At 48.9% G+C, this 18,952-nt stretch overlaps 1 protein-coding gene across 1 annotated transcript in view; it reads right to left on the reverse strand.

Annotated features, from left to right (window-relative positions):
* AGBL4 (AGBL carboxypeptidase 4) overlaps positions 1-18,952 on the reverse strand; it is a 183,697-nt gene that overhangs the window by 117,787 nt on the left and 46,958 nt on the right. Inside the window, exon 3 of the mRNA XM_087866308.1 lies at positions 8,974-9,063. Coding sequence (XP_087722434.1) covers positions 8,974-9,063 — 90 coding nt within the window. The remainder of the gene's footprint in view (positions 1-8,973; positions 9,064-18,952) is intronic.

Consider the following 18,952-nt stretch of genomic DNA (forward strand, 5'->3'; position numbering starts at 1 on the left):
AAGTAGGCAAAATGGAGCTCTGGCATTCCATGAAATAACTGTAATGCTGGAAAGCGGTAGGAGGGTGCACAACCCTCCCGGAGTGTAGAAGGGAACTCCTTTCCTGCTGGAGAGAGAAGGAAAGGCATCAAGGAGAAAGAAGCTTTGAGCTGGGCCCCGAAAGATGAGCATGTTTTGACAGACAGACAGGAGGAAGCAGCAGGGTAACTAAGAACAATCCATGTGCCAGCATCAGGCACTTAGCTCCGGGAATGATAAATGGCTCCGCAGCACATCCCAAAGCTGCTGTGACCAGTGTGGGACATCTCGGGCTTTTCATTAGGCCAGGGCTCAGGACCCGCCGGCAGCCGAAAGCCAGTGGACATCATTTACTTCTCGACCAACGCGGCAGTAGACCAGATGCCCCAATTTATTTGTTGGTCTTCATATTAAAGCAGCAGTTTGTCAGTAAACAGGCAGGGTAATGATGCCAGGTGCCCTTGTTAGGGGCTAATAATTGCTTAATCTGTCCACTAATTGACCCCAGCTCCCGGGGCAGCCCTCCATCAAGGAGCCAGCCTGCGCTCAGGGCCTGGCCATGCTGCCTCAGAGAATGGTAGAGAATGGCTTCTGGAAATGGACTAGCTCATTGTGATCCATCCTCCTTCACAGATGAGCAGATTAATTGGGCTGCCAATTAGGCAGCTAATAAAAGGATGAGAGAAGACAAAGCCAGGCCAGAAGCTGCAGCCATCCAGAGCTCGCTTTCCCACAGTGAGTGTGGGGCAAGGAGAGGAGCAGTTTTAGACTCATCTCTTGGCTGGAGGTCAGATACGGTTCAACAGGAATCATTCCCCTCAATCAGGAAATTGGGAGGAGGGCCTTTGCTTTTGGGGGGGGGGGGCTGGCAAGTGGAGAGGAATATGAGGAGAAATGTGGAGAAAGTAAGAGTGGAGAGGAAGTGCCACCCCTGGCCACAGGCCAAAAGCATCGCATGGACTGAGGAAGCAGAACGACTTGGCACCTGCATTTGGACCCTAACTGGTTATTAGCCAGAGAAGCTACTAGCTTTCCCTGCCCAGTTTCCTCATCTTGAGACAGGAATAATAATCCCCAATCTGGAAGACTGCCATGTGACTGCATTAGAACACCTGTACTTGAACTGTCTGACACAGCACCTGGAAATGGCGATTGCTTTAATAAACTCACTGAGATTGAAGGTTGAGAGGCAACGAGGGTAGAAAAAAGCAGATCGGAATTTGGAACTGGGGGTCCTGGTCTGTGAGGTTTGTTAGTTACAAGACTTGGGAACAAGGATGGTGAATTAAAGAAGCCAACAAACCAGCCATCCAAGAACTTGGGTTCTAGTTGTGGCTCAGTTACTGGGTGAGCTTTAGAAAGACTCCAGCCTACTCTCATCTTTAAGGTTAGGAGAAAGAAATAGGTAATTCCCAAGGACATATTCCACACTGGCAGTCTGGGATTCCATCTTTTTTAAAAAAAAATTTTTTTAATTTATTTTTTCGACAGAGAGAGAGACAGCCAGCCAGAGAGGGAACACAAGCAGGGGGAGTGGGAGAGGAAGAAGCAGGCTCATAGCGGAGGAGCCTGATGTGGGGCTCGATCCCACAAGGCCGGGATCACGCCCTGAGCCGAAGGCAGATGCTTAACTGCTGTGCCCCCCAGGCGCCCCTGGGATTCCATCTTTTTATTCCTCTCCCCCAGAGTAGAAGGATCCTCATCTAAGAAGTGAGGAGAATAATCTCCCTCCTGCAGGGAGACACAACCAACCTCCTTACATCAGTCTCTGTTTCTCTGGTAAACAAGTTTGCTGGGTCCTTTCTTTTGAACTGATTTAATCAGGAAGGTGGAAGAAAGCAGGACGATGGGAAGACTGGAGGCTTGAGAGGCTGGGGGAGAGAAAGGAAAAGTGGTAGATGACCAGATATTATAGCCGGGTCGCAGAGATCACTGCCCTGGGCTGACCTCAGCCTGGTCATGATGAACGTCGCCAGGCAACCCCAACTATTCATGGTTATTTCTCCCAGTGTTCTTGGTTCAGGGCAGGGTACATAGCAGGTGCCTAATAAATGCCCATTGGTATACTGGCCCCAGGCATTCATTTGACCTTGACAGAGTATAGGGTTAGCTGAACTGAAAATCACTCATTCTATGAATATTCACAGGGCCAGGTCGGCACCATATGCCTGGCATTAGAAGATACAGAAGCGGGTCCTGCCCTAGAGTGTGCACAGTAGGAAAGCAACTCCCGCTGTAGTGATGGGCAGAGGCTCAGGTGGGGACAGCCCCGGGAGCCCTGAGAACCCAGGGGGCCTGGGAAGGGGTGTGGAGAATGGAGATGTAAAGGATGAGTGGAGTGGGCCAGATGAAGGGGTGCCAGAAGAAGGTGTTCCGGGCAGGGGGGTTCTGCACAAAGGCTGGAAGGTGAGGCAGGAGAAGTCCTGTCTGCTAACGAAGACTCTTCAATTCAAGGACAAAGCTTCATGATTAAAGGCACAGACTCTGAAACTAGACTATCTGGGTTTGAACAGCCGTGTGGCCTAACCTCTCAGGTGCTCAGTTCTGCATCACTTAAAAAGGAAAGAAGAAAATTACTGTGGGGGTTGTTGTGAGGATCTCACAACAGTGAGTGCTGTTCCAGACCCTGTAGAAGCAAAGTGCCTGGCACATAGGAAATAGGCATGTGTGTTGTCTGAATCTTTGCTCCCATTTGGTTTAGCTGAAGGTATGGGGACAAGAGGATGTTGAAAGAGAAAGGAAAGAGGTAATCGGGGACTTGTCAGTCCAGCAGAAGGATATGAAGGGCACAGGAGACCACTGCCAAGTACAGGGGCAGACCTGGGCACCCCCACTGCAGCGTGGAATGTGGTTTGGGAAGAAGAAAAAGCAGAGGGCTTGGTGCCCTGAAGGTGGACAGCGTGGAGGTTGGGGGCAGACCTAGCAGAGAGCCAGCGAACATAAAGAGTCTTGCGGTCAGGAGCAAGGGTCTGCCATGGTGCTGACCAAGCACCATGGTGCAATGACCAAGGCCCAGAAAGTTGAGAGGATGCAGCAGGTGCAGGCGAAGCAGTGTGGCTAGATGGTGATACTGATAACGACATTATTTGTCTACCATCCCCAAAAGCATCACCACTCTTCGCTGAAAATACACAATCCTGGGGAAAGCTGATCCCCAAATGATGGAGATTAAGTTTCTGGTCCCTGGCAGAATGGGGCCTCAAAATGGAAAGTAAGTTCAGTTACAGAAAAGTCGGAAAAGTGACGTTTCCTGCACCCCGGATGTTTGGGGTTTGGGGCTTACATCCGCTGTTCAAGTCTTCCCTCCAGAGGGAGCTCCAGGAAGCAAGGCCAGTTCTACCTCCTGGCCACTAGCTTGCCAGCATGTAGCTCAGCACTGGGAACAAGGACCGTCCTCAGTAGCTATGAATGACATGAACGGATAAAGATGGAATGCACTGTATGTTCCTTAGCTGGGTTGACCTGTAATTCTACTGGCTCCACGTACCGGTAGAAAAACAGTCAGGGTGGTGACATCATTTGCTGAACGTCTCACAGGGGCCTAGATGGGATTCAGATCCAGTCTACTGGCTTCAAAGTGGTACTGTTTCCGTTTCCGTTAGGGCAATATGGAGGAGTCAGGAGTCTATTTGCATGTGATTTGCAGGATGATTTGCATATATGCCTGCAGGATTTTCTCTCCAGAGAGTTCTGTGTAAGGTTTATTGTTGTTGCCTCTGCTAAGAGGCAATATGTTGCAGTGGGAGGAGCCCAGGCTTCAAATGAGACCGTTGGGGGTCTCTGCGGGACCCAGAGTGCGGGTCACATGACAGCAGCCACTCTAGGCCTTCCCCTGATCAGGCCCTTGTCTGCCCCGAGCTGAATCCAAGGACTTCAAATTATGGAATCACATGGAGTCTGGCCCTGAAGAACCTGAAGTTCAGTCTTGGTTCTTACCCTTCCACCTCCAATCCTGCCCATTTCACAGATGGAAAGACAGAAGCTTAGGGAAGTGAAAAGCCCATGACCACCCCTTAGTGGGACTGGTGTTACACTTATACTGTGAGGCTGTAAGGGATAGAGAGAGAGAGAAGAGGGAGAATAGGTGAGGGATAGAGGTGGAAGAAAACAGTGCGGGGAGGTGAGGGGGGAAGGGGCAAAGGTCACCACTTCACCATAGGAAACGTTAGGTTGTGCTTGGTCCTGCTGGTTGTGAGTGCGTGGTGTGTGTATGCGTGTGTGTAGGTGTGTGTGTATCTCCTCTCTCCTCCCCTCATCTCCCTAGAGTAACTCTGAGGAGTGAGCTCCCTGGGGGAAGGCCAGCTCCAGCTCCAGCCTAAGCCCGGGTGCGCAGCTAGGCCCAAGGCAGCAAGGCTCACTTAATCCTCCCAGCAGCCCCTTGAGGACCATCTTGCTGCCCCCATTCTGCAGGTAAAGAAACAGAGGCTCTGAGAGGTGCGAACTTGCTGAAGGTCTAGGCCAGGAAGAGGAGGTGGTAGGACTCACACTCAGGTCTGCCCAAGTCCAAGGCCTTGGCTCTGCCCACTTCCCCATGCTGCCCTCCAAAGGGTGGCATGCCTCACTCACACCGGCATGCATAAATACTGGTTTGATTGATTCAGTTATGAAGGATCTATAGAGGACAAGTGTTCTGCCAATGGCACTTTTGGATGACAGTTGTCCCAACAACCCCAGGAAGCGTCAGTGAAAGAACATTCACTCGACCAGAAATCAGACACCTGAGGTCTAGTCCCGGCCAAGCCTCTGACTGGCAATCCAGTCTTCCTGGTGCAGAAGTGAGGAGGGCTCCGCTAACGGCCCTCTCAGGAGAACAGCAAGGAAGGCGGTGGGCCGGGGCACACAGCACAGAAGCTGCACGCCTCGGTTTGGGCGCCCTGTGGGGGTCGGAGGAACCACATCAGGTGCGTGCAAGGAGCCCCATAGTAACACTTCTTCAGTGCTGTTCCAGACCCTGTCCTAAATGTTTTATGGCTACGAACCCACTAATCTTTACAATGACCCTATAAGGCAGGGTTCCTATTGTTATAGCCCTTTCAAGATAAAGGGACTGAGGTGCAGAGAGGTTATGGCATGTCCTCAAGGTCACACTGTCCTCCGTGGAGGGGCTGGGATTCAATGTCAGGCAGGCTAGCCCCAGAGACCGTGCTCACACACCCTCTGCCACAGGGCAGCTCCAGGGCTCCTTGGACCTTTCATGTCATGGCTGGAGAACGAGGACAGTCTGGCCTCACAGAGGCCATGAGTGGGGTTGGGGGCAGCCAAGGGGTAACTGAGAATCAGCCATCCAACCGCCAAGCAGAGCCTTGAGGAAATCAAAGCCTTGGCACTTTTACCAGCGCCCCGCCAGAGCTCTGTGACGACGCGACTTCACTCTGCTCCCAGCACCAGGTGCGTCAGCAGCTCGGCTGTGAGCACCGTGCTCGCAGCCAGATGGGGAGGACCAGGCCCCGCATGTCTGTTCCCCGCTCAAGGTCACTGAGCCAGTTAATGTGGAAAAAGCATTAACTGAGCTGAAGGTATCTCAGCCGTCCTTCCAGGCCTTGGACCCTGCTGCCCTCCCCAGAACAAGGTGGGCTGGGGAAGGGATCTAGCGGAGCCCTGTGGGGCTGTGGTCTGGCCTGTCTCCAGGGGGCTGAGAGACCTTGGGAAAGCCATGCCTCAGTCTCTCACTGGCAAAGTCAGGGAATGATGCTGTGTCAGGCCGCCTCAAGAAAGGACAAATCGTGTCTCTAGGGACAGCTACAGAGATAGGGAAGAGGAAGACCAGGACTGAAGAGCTGGGGCCCAGGCCACACCCATCACGAATTCACTGTGTGATCCTGGGTAAGCTACCTCACTGCCCTGAGTCTCCCCATTCTCGTCTGTAAATGCACATCGACTGTTGGGGTGCCCAGAGCGCACCGAGCTTGGCCTTCTAGCGCTCCCCATCTCTGGGCGGGGCAAAAGAGAATGTGCAGGCTTCGGAGACCCAGACTCAAAGTCCCCTTTTGCTGTTTACTGGGTGTGTGACCATAAGTCTCCTTTTTCTGAGCCAGATTTAGAATCCCAGAACCAATGCGGCCATTTGTGCCTCACAACAGCCCCTTGGGAGAAGCAAGATAATCCCCATTCTCCAGATGTAGAAGATGACTCTCGAAGATCCAGCCCTAGGCCTCGAACAGCTCATGGTTTAAAGGGAAGAAACAAATATAAATCAAATATATAACAAATCAGGGTGATAAAGATGACCAGTGGGAAACCACAACACAGGTGCAAAGCAGAGGCTGAAGGGCGCGGGACGGTGGCCCGCAGGGGGTGCTTGAAATGAACGTTGGGAGATAGGAGGTGTTTGCCAGGTGGCAAGGAGTGGTCAGAGGAGCAGCAGATGCAAAGGCCCAGTGGTGGGAAGAAGGTTGTCCGTTCAGGGTTAAGTTGTGTGGGGCAGGGCTATAATGAGGATTGGGCCAGGGAACCTGGCAAGAGCCAGGTGGAAGAGGGTTGTGAACGCCATGGCAAGGAGTTGGAGTTTATCTTGAGAAGGTATAGGGAAGGCATTTAAAGGCTCTGCCAAGGAATAAAGATTGATGGAAAGCCTGTGGGATGGCATGGAGTCTATCTAGGCACCATCCAGATTCCTTTTTGGAAAAGCAGGCTCAACAGAGAAAGCACCTGAGCTGAACTCAACTTCTCTACGTCTCAGGCCTTGTCTGTAATGTGGGATCGTGACCCTGCCCTCTGTCTGCTGCCCGCAGAGGAGGTGGGCCTGGGAGTTCGGGCTCCCAGAGCTGAAAGTTTTGACGGTAAGGCTACTGTCTTTTTACAAACAAGGACAAAATAGTTGCATCTGATCAGCTGGGGGAACAGGTCTGCTGCCAAGTTTAGTAACTGACAGATGGCTGCAAGTAGAGGGGTTGGTAAAACCAGAAGGGACCTGGGAGAGGTTACTGCAAGGACAGTGCTGGGAGGAAAGAGGATGGAAGTGAGAAGGCCAAGGAGTAAGCTGGGGTGACTCCAGCAGGGAGTTGAGACACCAGGCTCTTCCGAGCAGCTCAGCTTTGGGCAGTTACTCACGGCCCCTGAAACCCAGGCTCTTGGTCTGAAAGAAGAGGGGCAGCAGTCCTGTCTAATCACAGCACCGTATGGATACGAATAGGAAAGAGACTCATCTATTTGCTTAGTGCCTTAGAGTTTACAAAGCAGGTTACCTGCAGCATCTGCCAGAGTGCCGCGGGGAAGGGGGCAACATCTGGGTGTCTGCTGAGTGCCCTGCACAGGACTGCATGTGTGTTTGCAGGCATCTTACACCAGCTTTGCAGCAGCCTTTGCAAATAGGTATTGATATCCTCATTTATTTTAGATCGAAGGAAACTGAAAACACACTGCTAGGAAGCGGCAGAGCCAATGTTTGATCCCAAGACTGTCTGATGGCAAATGGCCAGATACTTCCACGGCAGTCCACTGTCTCCCTCAAGCAACATCATTTCTATGGGCTTTCTTTAATATCCCTTTGACCTGAAGGTCATTTTGAGACTCAAAGGAGATAAATTACTTAACTTCTCCAAACTTACATAATGATATGACATTGAAAAATTAATATAATTAAAATAAATTACATTAATGAAAATAAAAAATAAAAATAAAATAAAATATGTAAAATATTTAAAGTCCTTAGAACAGTGCTTGGCACATAGATAGTATCACATATCTGACACACGATCTACCCAGTAGATAGGTAAAAACGCAAGCATGTTGCTGAGAATGTGGGACAGTAGGAACTCTCATGCATTGCTGGTGGCAGTATAAATAAGGTCTCAGAAGGAAACTTGGAGCTACCTAGTAAAGTTGAAGATGCACGAATCCTGTGTCCTGTCAATTGCCTTCCCCGGTTATACACCCTGGGAAAGCATTTGCACGCAGGCACAGGGCAACCTACATAAGGATGTCTGTATCAGCATTGCTTGTGATAAAAAACCCTGTAAACGACTGAATTGTCCAGGAGAACAGATAGGTAAGTTGAGGCAGCCGGCAGACATGGGGTAGAGTACCTGGTGAAAAGAAGTGAACCACAGCCACACTCACCACTACGGGTATTGGTGAAAACAAGTGCCAGTGTACATAACGATATGGTTTTTTAACTTTATAAAACACTCAAAACATGCGAAATGAAACTCTACACTGTTTAGGAATGTTTATGTGTATAGTAAAACTATGAGAAAGACGACAAAATTCAAACTTATAGCTATCTGCGGGAGGAGAAGGGTAGAAGGGAGGACAGAAGATTTAAAAGGAATAGATAATATTCTGCTTCTGAAGCTGGGCATTCATTAAATTATTATTTATATATTATTTATTGAATATACTTATAGCGCTCACTAATTGCGTGTACATATGTATATATGTGTATATGTACATATACTCTTGACTAAATATATATTTCATGTGGACTAAATATTTAATAATAAGAGGAAATGCAATTATAAAGAGGTATAGTTGAGATGAAAAAGCATGTCTTATCTACCTCTGGTTGTCTGATACAAAGCACATTTCCTTGCTCATAGTAGGTATCTCTACAGTTGTTTAAGTGAATGACTGAATAAATGAGTGAATAGATAACTTCTAATCCTGATTTCCCACTTTACTGCCGTCCTACCAATATACACATTGGCCCGGGGCCAGACCTCTTACTTTTGCAAACCACCGGAGACCAGAAAAACCAGGCTCGGGAGTGTGGATGTCTCTGTATGGCTCATCCTTCACTGCACATATGAGAGAACTCCACTCAGCCCTACGTGCAGTGAGTCAACATTTACTGAAAGAAATACTAATGGAGACCAGGTGTAACCTCTTCAGAAATGAAGTAAATTCCCATCCGAGATAATGACTCTGCATGTGACCACACGGCCCCAGAGGCCCTCACGGTGCCCCAGTTGGATGTGGGGGGTGGGCACAGGATGCCCATGAGGTTTTGAAACTCACCTTGGCACACAAATGACGACGGTGTTTCCCCTGGGTGGACTCTTCCCGTGATGAAGACCACCTTCTGCTCTGCCCCTTCCCGAAGGTTGTCTGTAAGAGAAAACACAAGGAGGTTGCTCAGGAGGGCAGGGAAAGCTGAGACTGGGAGGTGGTATGTGGGAGAGCGGGCAGGGAAGGGACTGGGTGCTTTACATTCGTTTCTTAAATCAATGGGTTAGAATCATTAAGGCCCAGCCATTACTGACTAATTAAATTACGTCCCTGACTACCCAATATTAAAAGACAATTCCTATTGGTGTAATCGATCATGTTAATATTACAATCATCTGAAGATGTCATAGGAGTGAAGCCAAAGCCCAGAACCACTGATGGTGACCCTGATGGCAAGTCGTGTATGCTTTCTGAGTTTCGATTGCTCATCTCTACATGGGAGAGTATTACTGATGAAACAAGCTTACACATTGCCTAGTACACAGTAAACAGTAAATAATGGAGTAAAGAAAGTAGCCGTTTCTATTAGTCATAGTAGCAGCTGCCATTTAATTAGTGCCTTTTGTGTCAGACACATTCTATATATTACTTACAGTTCTACAGAAATGTGCACAGTTAATATTCCTTTTATAGAAGCAGAAACTGATGCTCAGAGAGGTTATATAATTTGTCCAAAGTCACACAGCTAATAGGTGTGGGTCGAGCTGAGATTAGAACTCAAGTCCTTGTTTGGCCTTGATGAAGTAACAGGGACCAGATTTCTCTTTCAACTTAAGCAACTCAAAATTGGACAAACATACAAAACAACTGTTTTCAGACAAGAGACCGTGCGAGACTAGTATATGGAAAAAGGGGCACAAATGAAATGTGCCCTCTGATTGCCTCAGCTCTTTGCCTGGAGGCCCATTCCAGACCAAAGAGCGGAGAGGGGTATCCTGAGCAGGCCATGGAAATCTCACTGAGATTAAACTTCAGAGAGGCTGAAGCAGGTGGTAGTTGGGGGAAACTGCACATTTCAGAGAAGACAGAGGTCTGTGGAAAAAGAATCCCAGAAATCCGTCAAGGAGTCCTCAAGAGCGTTTGCGGGGTCCCAAGATGTGCATGCAGAGGTGAATCTCCACGGTGTGGTCCGAAAATGACCAGGGAGCTGTGAACTGCGTGGCCATCGGGGCTCACACAGGGCTAAGAAACATTTGAATTCTCACCACCAAGGTGGCAGTCCTCACTGATCATTCAGGGCATTCAGCAGGGAACCCAGAATATGTCTTAGTGGTGGGGCTAACCTACTCTAGACTCATTCTAACAAAATTTTAAAATCACGAAAGGACCATGCTGGACAAAAGAAACTTAATCGTCTGCCATATAAAGTGAAACTCTCTTTAAGGAAAGACAACAAAATCTAGACACTCAACAATGTACAATTCACAATCTCTAGCATCCAATAAAAACCATTAGACACATCAAAAGGTAGGAAAATATGATCCAAAATCAGAACCCAAGCTCTTGCTGTTTTGACGTAAGTCTCATTTGTATAATAAAGTTTAGCTATTGTGAAGAGATTATTAGACAAAAGCAGTGGCCAAGAGTGACATTCCCAGAAGAAAGGGGCAGGAGGGTACTTAGTCCCAGGCAGAGCAAGGCCAGACCGACCCAGAACAGAACCATGATGGGAAGGAAATTCAGAAATCAACATTGAGAGAAGTTGGGTTAACGAATAATACCATCTGTGTTGGAGGATGATCTGGAGGGAGAGGGGAGGTAGAAATAATTAACAGGCTTTTTACTTCCAAAATGCTAGGGACAGGTTATTTTCAATGTGGTTTATGATCTCAACAGTCGATGCACCAATGTCTGAGACTAAAATTAAAAAAAAAAAAGTATTAACTTTATTAAGCCTGATTCTAAAGGCTTGGGACTTGCTTGGCCTATTGGGGGGACTGATACTGAGGTCACTGCTTCCCTAATACTAGGTGTCTGAGAGGCAGTGAGAAACACTATGGAGCCAAAATTCATCCCCCCCCCCCAAATACATTCCTGAGAACTCACCCTGTGCTCAGTTCTGTGCTAGGCACCTTTAGGAACAAAGGGAGAGAGATTCTGTTTATGGTTTAAAGATTTTATTTATTCATTTGACAGAGAGAGAGAGACAGCCAGCGAGAGAGGGAACACAAGCAGGGGGAGTGGGAGAGGAAGAAGCAGGCTCACAGCGGAGAAGCCTGATGTGGGGCTCGATCCCATAACGCCGGGATCACGCCCTGAGCCGAAGGCAGGCGCTTAACCGCTGTGCCACCCAGGCGCCCCCTGTTTATGGTTTAAAAGAGGAGTTAGACACCTGAATATTTTCTAGACTGAATACAAGCTCCTCCAGGGAGAAGCTGTGATTTTCATGGTTTATTTTTAACACCATTCCCAGGACCCAGTGTGGAATAGCGGCTTGGGAATTTGCTATCGATTTAAAAATACTCGAATAGATCATGGCTTATCTTATTTAATCTTTATCATACCTCTGTGGACAGTATTAACCCCATTTTATACGTGAAGGGACTAAGGCTCACAAAAGGAAGGGACATACCCAAGGTCACCTGGCTTCCTGCCTAGGACCCCTCTCACTAGCCTGTCTCCTCCTGGATCGATTAGCAAAAACGTTAGATCCCACGCCCAATGCATTTCCACCTACAACGTACACAAGAGAGTTTGGCTGCATCCCTTTTTGCTGGTGGAAGTTGAGCTACTGCCTTTGTATTTATATTGTTTTTTTCACTTAACAAAACAAAAAATGAAATGCCACCAAGCCCTTTTAAAAAACACTAACACTGACCCCATCTATCCCAGCAGTCCAGAAATGATAAATAGCATTACCAAGGCCCTCGGTGAACGCTACCTTTATGGATGTCTCCCCTGACCTGGTATCAACTCAACTGCAGTTAGCATTTCTGCTGACCACAGAGAAATGCAAAATGGGCATTCTATTTGCACACTAATTTTACTGAGCCCCTGCGTCTTCATAAAATGATAACATGGGGCTAATAAAAATCAAGCATCTCGGGTGCTAATATAAGCAAGTGTTGATGCAGGCAGGTAACAAATTGCTTTGTCATTTAGGAGGCCGTAAAAGAGCATTATAATCATCTTTAGGCAAAATGGATGGGTCGCCTTTGCTTAGCTTTTAGCTTTCATTTGCAAAATCAATTTAAGGTAATGTAGCAGCTCTGAGGTGGTGTGACATGGGACAACCAGCCCCCCCCCACCCCGTCCCCGAATCTCCAGACTCGTGCAAAGCCAATTAAACATATTCTTGGAGGAGGCAGCAGGGATGATGGAGGAGGTACGCTTGAACAAAGCCAGGGTGGAAAGCAGCTGCACAATGAGACCGAGAACAACCCGTACGGGGTGATGAAACTGAAAGTTCATTGAGGGTGACTCGCTCAAGGATATGAGGGCATACTCATGGGAGCCGGACAGCCACACCAGGCCCCCACTTGGCAGAAGGTGCTGGAAGCCAAATGTGCTTCATGCACACGGACATACACATACATACATACATACATACAGACACACACACACACGTGAGCTCACACCTTTGCCATTATATCCCTCCATCATCCACTATTTCCTTATTTATAAAATATTTACTGAACACCTATTGGGTAGCCAGGTGTTACCCACTATTATCTTCATTTTACAGAAAATGAAGGCCGGGAGACATTAAATGGCTCGTCTTAGTTCTCAAAGCCTGGGACTGGCAGAGCGAGGCCCCACCCGGGCAGTCTGACTCCACCTGTGTCCCTAAATCCCATGCTATTCTGCTTCTGGTGAAGGAGGACAATAATAGTAACCAGTTACGATAGCAACCAAGTAATATTTATTCAGTACTTCCTCTGTGCCAGGTACTTTACATATATGACCTTATTTAATGTTCATAGCGACCCAATGAAACATCTACTTTGCCTACCCCTGTTTTATAGATTAGGAAATTGAGATCTAGAAAGGTGAATAACTCGTCCACACCTGCATAAGTAGTGCATGGGGGCGGGGGGGCAGGATGAAACCCCAGGTCTTTAGGAATCTGAAATGTATGTTCTTCACACCTCTTAGAGATTAAATAGGATCCATGGGGTGGTTTAAAAAAAAATACATCCACAAATTCTTTGCAAATCTCTTCCCTTCGAGAGGTGGAGATGAACCCCCTTCCCTTCAGCGTGGGCTGGACAGACAGGCTTATTCTAGCAAATAGTGTACCATGGGGGTGAAGGCATGTCACCATTTTGAGATTAGGCTATAAAAAGACTGTGGCTTTCATCTTGGGTGCTGTCTCTCTCTCCTTCATCGCTCACACTGAGGAATCCAGCTGCCATGACGTAACACTCTGGTAGCCCATAGAGAGGCCCGTCTGGTGAGGAACCGAAGTACCCAGGAATAGAGGCAAACCAACACCATGTGAGCAAGCTTGGAAGGGTACCCTCTAGTCCCAGGTGACCGCAGCCCTGGCCACCAGCTTCCCCCAACCTCCGGAGCCAGAGCCGTCCAGTGGAGCTGCTCCTGCCCTCCTGGCCCACAGAAATTGAGAGATTATAAATTGTTGTTCTAAGATGCTGAATTCTAGAGGAAGTTGTCAGGCAGCAATAGACCAATTAATCCCCCTGGAGACAGCCAAAGAAACTTGGCACCTTACCTATTGATGCCCAGCCTGAGTAAGACCAGAGCCATTAACCTTGGTGTCAACATGGAGGGAGAGCCATAACCCATCAGGTCCGTTATCAGTGGATCTGCGGCTGGTGGGAGTGCTAGAAGATGCCGAGAGGCCCCGCAGAGCACTAGCTGGGCCCTCTGAGGACAAAAGGCTCCCAGAAGTTCACATGGTCAGTTTGGTTTCCCTATTTGCCCTGAAAGTAATTCCGACAATCACTTGTCCTAGGGAGTGAGCTGTTCTGTGGAGGAGGAAGGGATGGTGAGCTGGGAAGGGAATGTGGACTGTTACAACAGGAAAATGATCCCCCCCTTTGCCATTTTCTTGACTTCAGGATCCCTGAAAGCCTTCATAAAGGCAAGAAAAGACCTTCCTACTAGTTTTCAAACCAGACCGATGTCCTTGTTTTCTCTAACATTCCACGGCCCAAACTGGTCCACACTACCTCGAAGCTGGAGAGAAAGGCCTGCTGGCAGCAGGACCAGCACGGTTAGCTGGCACCCACCCGAGGGCCCACTCAGGACGAGAATGGCCTCGTCGCTTGTATCCCTGTGCCGGCACACCCTTGCCAGTCCGTCCTCCACCGGCCACCCGAGCCGTCTTCCTGAGGCACAAATGGGAGCCTACCACTCCCCCTGCCTGCAACCCTTCAGCAGCTCTCTGCCGTCCTCCGGGCAAGGCCGGCCTCCTGGGTGTGGCTCCCCTCTTCTCTGGTAGCTGGTGGCCGCTCCCCTCTCCAGCCCCTTCCCCAGGCCCCAGGCTCAGCCAACTCCTGGCAGCGTCGTCAGCGTGAATGCTGTCCCACACCTCCACGCTTGGGTACACGCTTTGCTCTCTGCCTGGCACGCCAGCCCCCATCTCATCTGTCTGGCTTACTCCTACTCAGCCTTCCAGACTCTGCTCAGCTGTGCCTCCTCTGGGGAGCGAGAAGACGGAGTGGTCGTGGATCGGACTTGTTCTAGGCCACCCCTGGTGTTAATATTAGTGCTACATCCGATCTCCTCAGCACAATAGTTTTGACCTTCCCCTATAACATACAGTGTGTTGAAGGTACGGTGAGGCTATCATTCTGCTGTTGATACTGACAGTAAGGAGGGAACAGGAGCTGAGAATGGCTGAGAACACGCTCGAGGAGCAGAATTTCTTGTACATACATTCATGAGAAAATGGTGTTTAGAAGGTAATCGACAGAGATTTCTTGGAGAACCCGTGAATGCATCCAGGTAGAGAGGAGACTTGATGAAGGGCAAAGACCTCCAGGGCTGACTCAGCCAAGCTGTCTGAGGATGAATCCCACAGAAGGAGAGAGCCGGATGAGGGACATTGGTCCCTGTGTTTCTTCTGTCCCCTGAGGGGGTCGAGGCCTGCTGGCTCCCCAAGCAGATAGACGAGGATCCTATCCAGGCCCCACAGATTATGGTCCGTGAGGCCTCTGGGAAATTACTTACACATTCTAAGCCTCAGTTCCCTGTAAAATGAGAATAATAATCCCTAGCTCACAAGAGAAACCTTAAGCAAGAGACTTTAAGTCCCTGCCCTATGGCTTTGCCTGTAATAGCAGGTCCCATTTATTGAAAGAAAAGCCGCGGGAATAGGGTTGCTCAACATTATGGGTATTTTCAGCAGGGTAACTGTGTGGGGCCCTGTGCTGTGTGCTGAACGACGCATCTCCAGTCCCCGCCCACTAGACGCCAGGAGCTCTCCTCTCCCCCGGTGTGATAATCAAAAAGAGCTTCAGACATCACTCAATGTCCAACGTCTCCTTGGAGGCAAAATTGCCCCTGGTTTGAATATTTCATAAGCCTCTGTAAGAATATTTTACCTTATTCAGACCAGCCTTGTCACTATCTTCCCAAGCAAACTTTTAATCTCTTAGACTTCCTGTCTTTTCCCCAACTCCTCCAAAAAGCCTTCCCAGATCCCTCCAGACCACAGTGCCTTCCCTCTCCCGCCCTCTGACCTCACAGAGTTCATCTGGACCCCTTATCTGGTCGTAAGTCATTTGCTGCCTCCCATAGGCCGGATCAAAAGCCACAACTTGGCTCTGTGCTGCCCAATGCCACTATCTGCTCTTCTGGGCCTCTGGGCCATCGTGAGAAAACGTGGTGGTGTTTTTTTTCTAATACTCGTTTTCTTTAACACTCCAGGGCCCAAATGGGTCCATACTACCATGGATGTCTGCCAGGGGAGTGAAGGAAAGTCGAAAACCTATGGGCGTAAATACAGAGTGTGAGGGCCAGCTGTCACCTTCATGGTCACCTTGACAGAGGAACAGCACTCCACTCGGGCCTCCGCTGCTAGGCGAGGAAGTTTACAGAGCCTCATTGCCCCGGGCTGGCACTCCAGGCCTGGGAGGAGGTACGCCTGCAGCCTTCGGAATAGGCTAATGGCAGGAAGGCTCTCCCTGCCACCATCTATCTTGATACCAGCACCTTCCAAGGGCCTCCAGAAAGTCAGAACCAGACCTGACCACTCTGACTTCCTGCTGAGGTGGGGTCTCCTGGGAAACAGAAGGGAGACTCTGAGACTCCCCGTGGGAGCTTTACTGGGAATTGCTGTCAGAAACACTTGTGAAAGGTGGGCGTTATACAGGATTGGGGCAGTCTCTATGGTGACTTGAATCAATCCCACAAGGAGCTCTGGGCCAGAAGGGCCCTTCACGCTTGTTCTAGGAGGCAACGCGGCTGGTTCTGTGTCTTGCACAGACCAATACTGGAGGTGGGCTGCCTCCAGGGCAGGGGCGTAACCTCAGGCAAGGCAGCTTCCTTTGTCTGAGTGCAAGTTCCAGCAAGGAAATGGGCTGCGAGATGTCAGCCACCACCACTCACGGGAAGTGAGGGAACTGGTCCTGAAGAGGAGTGGGTCGTGCGCAGCGTCTGCTACCCCAGCCTTTAGCTGAAGCAGCTGCGGAGAACAGGGCAGACCGGAGGCCCCAAACAGGAAGGCCGAGGATCTTTTTCATTTTAGTGCAATTCTCTACACATGTTCTAACATTGACCAAATGCCAAACTTGGAGCTGGACCCTGAGGACATGGAGACGAACCAGACGCTGTCCCTGCCATCCAGGTGCTCAAAGATGAATGGAGAAGAAAGTTCAAGCCTGGCTTTGCAGTTCGAATTCAAACTTGAATTCTAGAGTCAAATGGGAGGGTTAAACCCAAGCCCTGCATCTCATGGCATTGAGCTCTGAGATCATGCATTTCCTCCTTTGCAAACTGAGGATAATGATACTGACAAGGGATCTTGTAAGAATTAACTGAGATAATGCACTGGGTCTCTGCACATGACCTGACGCGTAGTATGTGTTCAAAAAATGGTAACTGACAGGGGACACCTGGGTTAAGCATCTGACTTTTGGTTTTGGCTCAGGGTCATAAGATTGAGCCCCAAGTGAAGCCCCATGTCCATCCGGCTCTGCACACAGCAGGAAGTTGGTTTGAAGTTCTCTCTCCCACTCCCTCTGCTCCCCTCACCCCCAAAGAATAAATAAGAACTTACAAACACTAGAGGTCACTTGGTCCAATTACCCGGTCTTACAGATGCAGACACTGAGGTCACTAGACTCTAAGCAACACTAGAGCCATGACTTTGTCTTTTTCATAATTTGTGATTCCCAGGACATCACACGCAGAAGGTGCTCAATAAATGCTCCTGGCATGGTCGTAGAGTACTCATTGCTCTTTGGTTGAATGAGCTTATGAGGCTAGAACCCAGTGCCCAGGCTTCCCCCAACACGTGCTCTGACTTTCATCTCTCCCAGCCTCTAGAAATTCCTCACCAGATTCCGTTTCAGCTTATTAGCAAATGCAAATTGAATTACACTGTGCCCTTTTGCAACAAGGACAACAAAAACAGTTTCCCCAGGAAAAGAGGGCTAGAAGAGGTGAAAGCTGGGATGAAAGTCGAAGACAATACATTCTAATCAAACTTGATAAATATGTAAATTAAAGCAGCTAAACAGTGGGCTTTGACAAATGACTAGTCGGTAATGGATTTTTCCACAGCTAAGGTGAGAGTTCAGCCTGCCCGCTCCTTTCCCCGGCACCCCGAGCTGATGGGGCAGGCACCGGGATGCCAGGAGGCAGAGCTAATGCTTCCTTTAATGCCATTTGTGGAGTGCATGCCAGCTGCTAGGCATAGCCAGTGAGGGGGAGAATCTCTGTCTCCCGATAGGAGCCGAGGGAGAGGCGGGGAAGGGCCACACTCACCAGACTCCACAGGCTGGGTCCTGAGGAGTCAAGACCACCAGCTGTCGAGGAACATACATTCAATCCCTCCAGTGGTTCTATTGCCGCCTGGCGGTCTCACCAACTCAAAAGTGAGTGCCTTCCAGTTTTTTCTCCCCTCACAGGACCTGACACAGGGTGGCGTTCAGAAAAGAGATTTCCTTAGCTTGCTACATAGCTCCAAACCGACCCCTTCCTATGCCCACTCTCATCTCTGTTTTGCCTTCTGCAAAATTAGCTGCTGGATATTCCCAGATATGGGATACAAGAAAAAAAAAATCAGCCGTTGGAGGCAGCTCAGCGGAAGGCCCGTCTAGCATGGAGCAGAAAGGAGCCAAGGGACTGCAGGTCCTCTGCAAAATACAAGACCATTGTCATTGTAAGCCCTAAATGCGTGTGGGGGTGGGTAGTACTTAGCAATAGATAGCCAGAGTAATTGCTATGAAACTGATGATTCTAGCAGATTTTTAAACAATAGGTGAGACACGGTGAAAAAGGAAGGGGTTGAATAGTTTCTGTGTGCCAGGTACTTTTCACACATTATGATCCAGGTCTCCCCAGACCCAGGGATAATTGTCTTATTTTCCTCCTATCACAGACAAGAAATCTGAGGTTGAGTGCATTGCCCAGAGCCACCGAATAAGCAAGAGTCACAGGTGGAATTTCTATCTCCTTTCTATCTCCTGAGTCCAGTCTTTCTTCTGACGCCTCCAAAGGGAAAAGCTAGTTCCTGAGTTATACCAGATAAAAGACCTTATTTTGTGTGTACGTGTGTGCAGGCCCACGCATACATCTGCTTCTGGCTCAAACTCCTACAAATTCCTGAGTTCTTGTACAAAGTTATCAGAATTGAAGTCCAAACAGAAATTCAAGGTGAATGGTTTGCAGGCTTGGAAAGATGCTACTAATACAATTTCCTCAAATACAGAACCAGTATTTATGAGTGCTCAAAGTAGCTTCAGGAGAAGAGCTTCCTGGTAGGGCTGGGAGGAATGTGATACACGGCCAGAGCTGAAGATCCGTCTTGCCCAACGCTGAAGGAATTCAGATTTGAAGAGTGTTCTTTCTTTCCTAT

The sequence above is a fragment of the Ursus americanus genome, chromosome 12, assembly GCF_024610735.1.
Source record: "Ursus americanus isolate L20-20 chromosome 12, mUrsAme1.1.p, whole genome shotgun sequence".
In the NCBI taxonomy this organism is placed as follows: Eukaryota; Metazoa; Chordata; class Mammalia; order Carnivora; family Ursidae; genus Ursus; species Ursus americanus.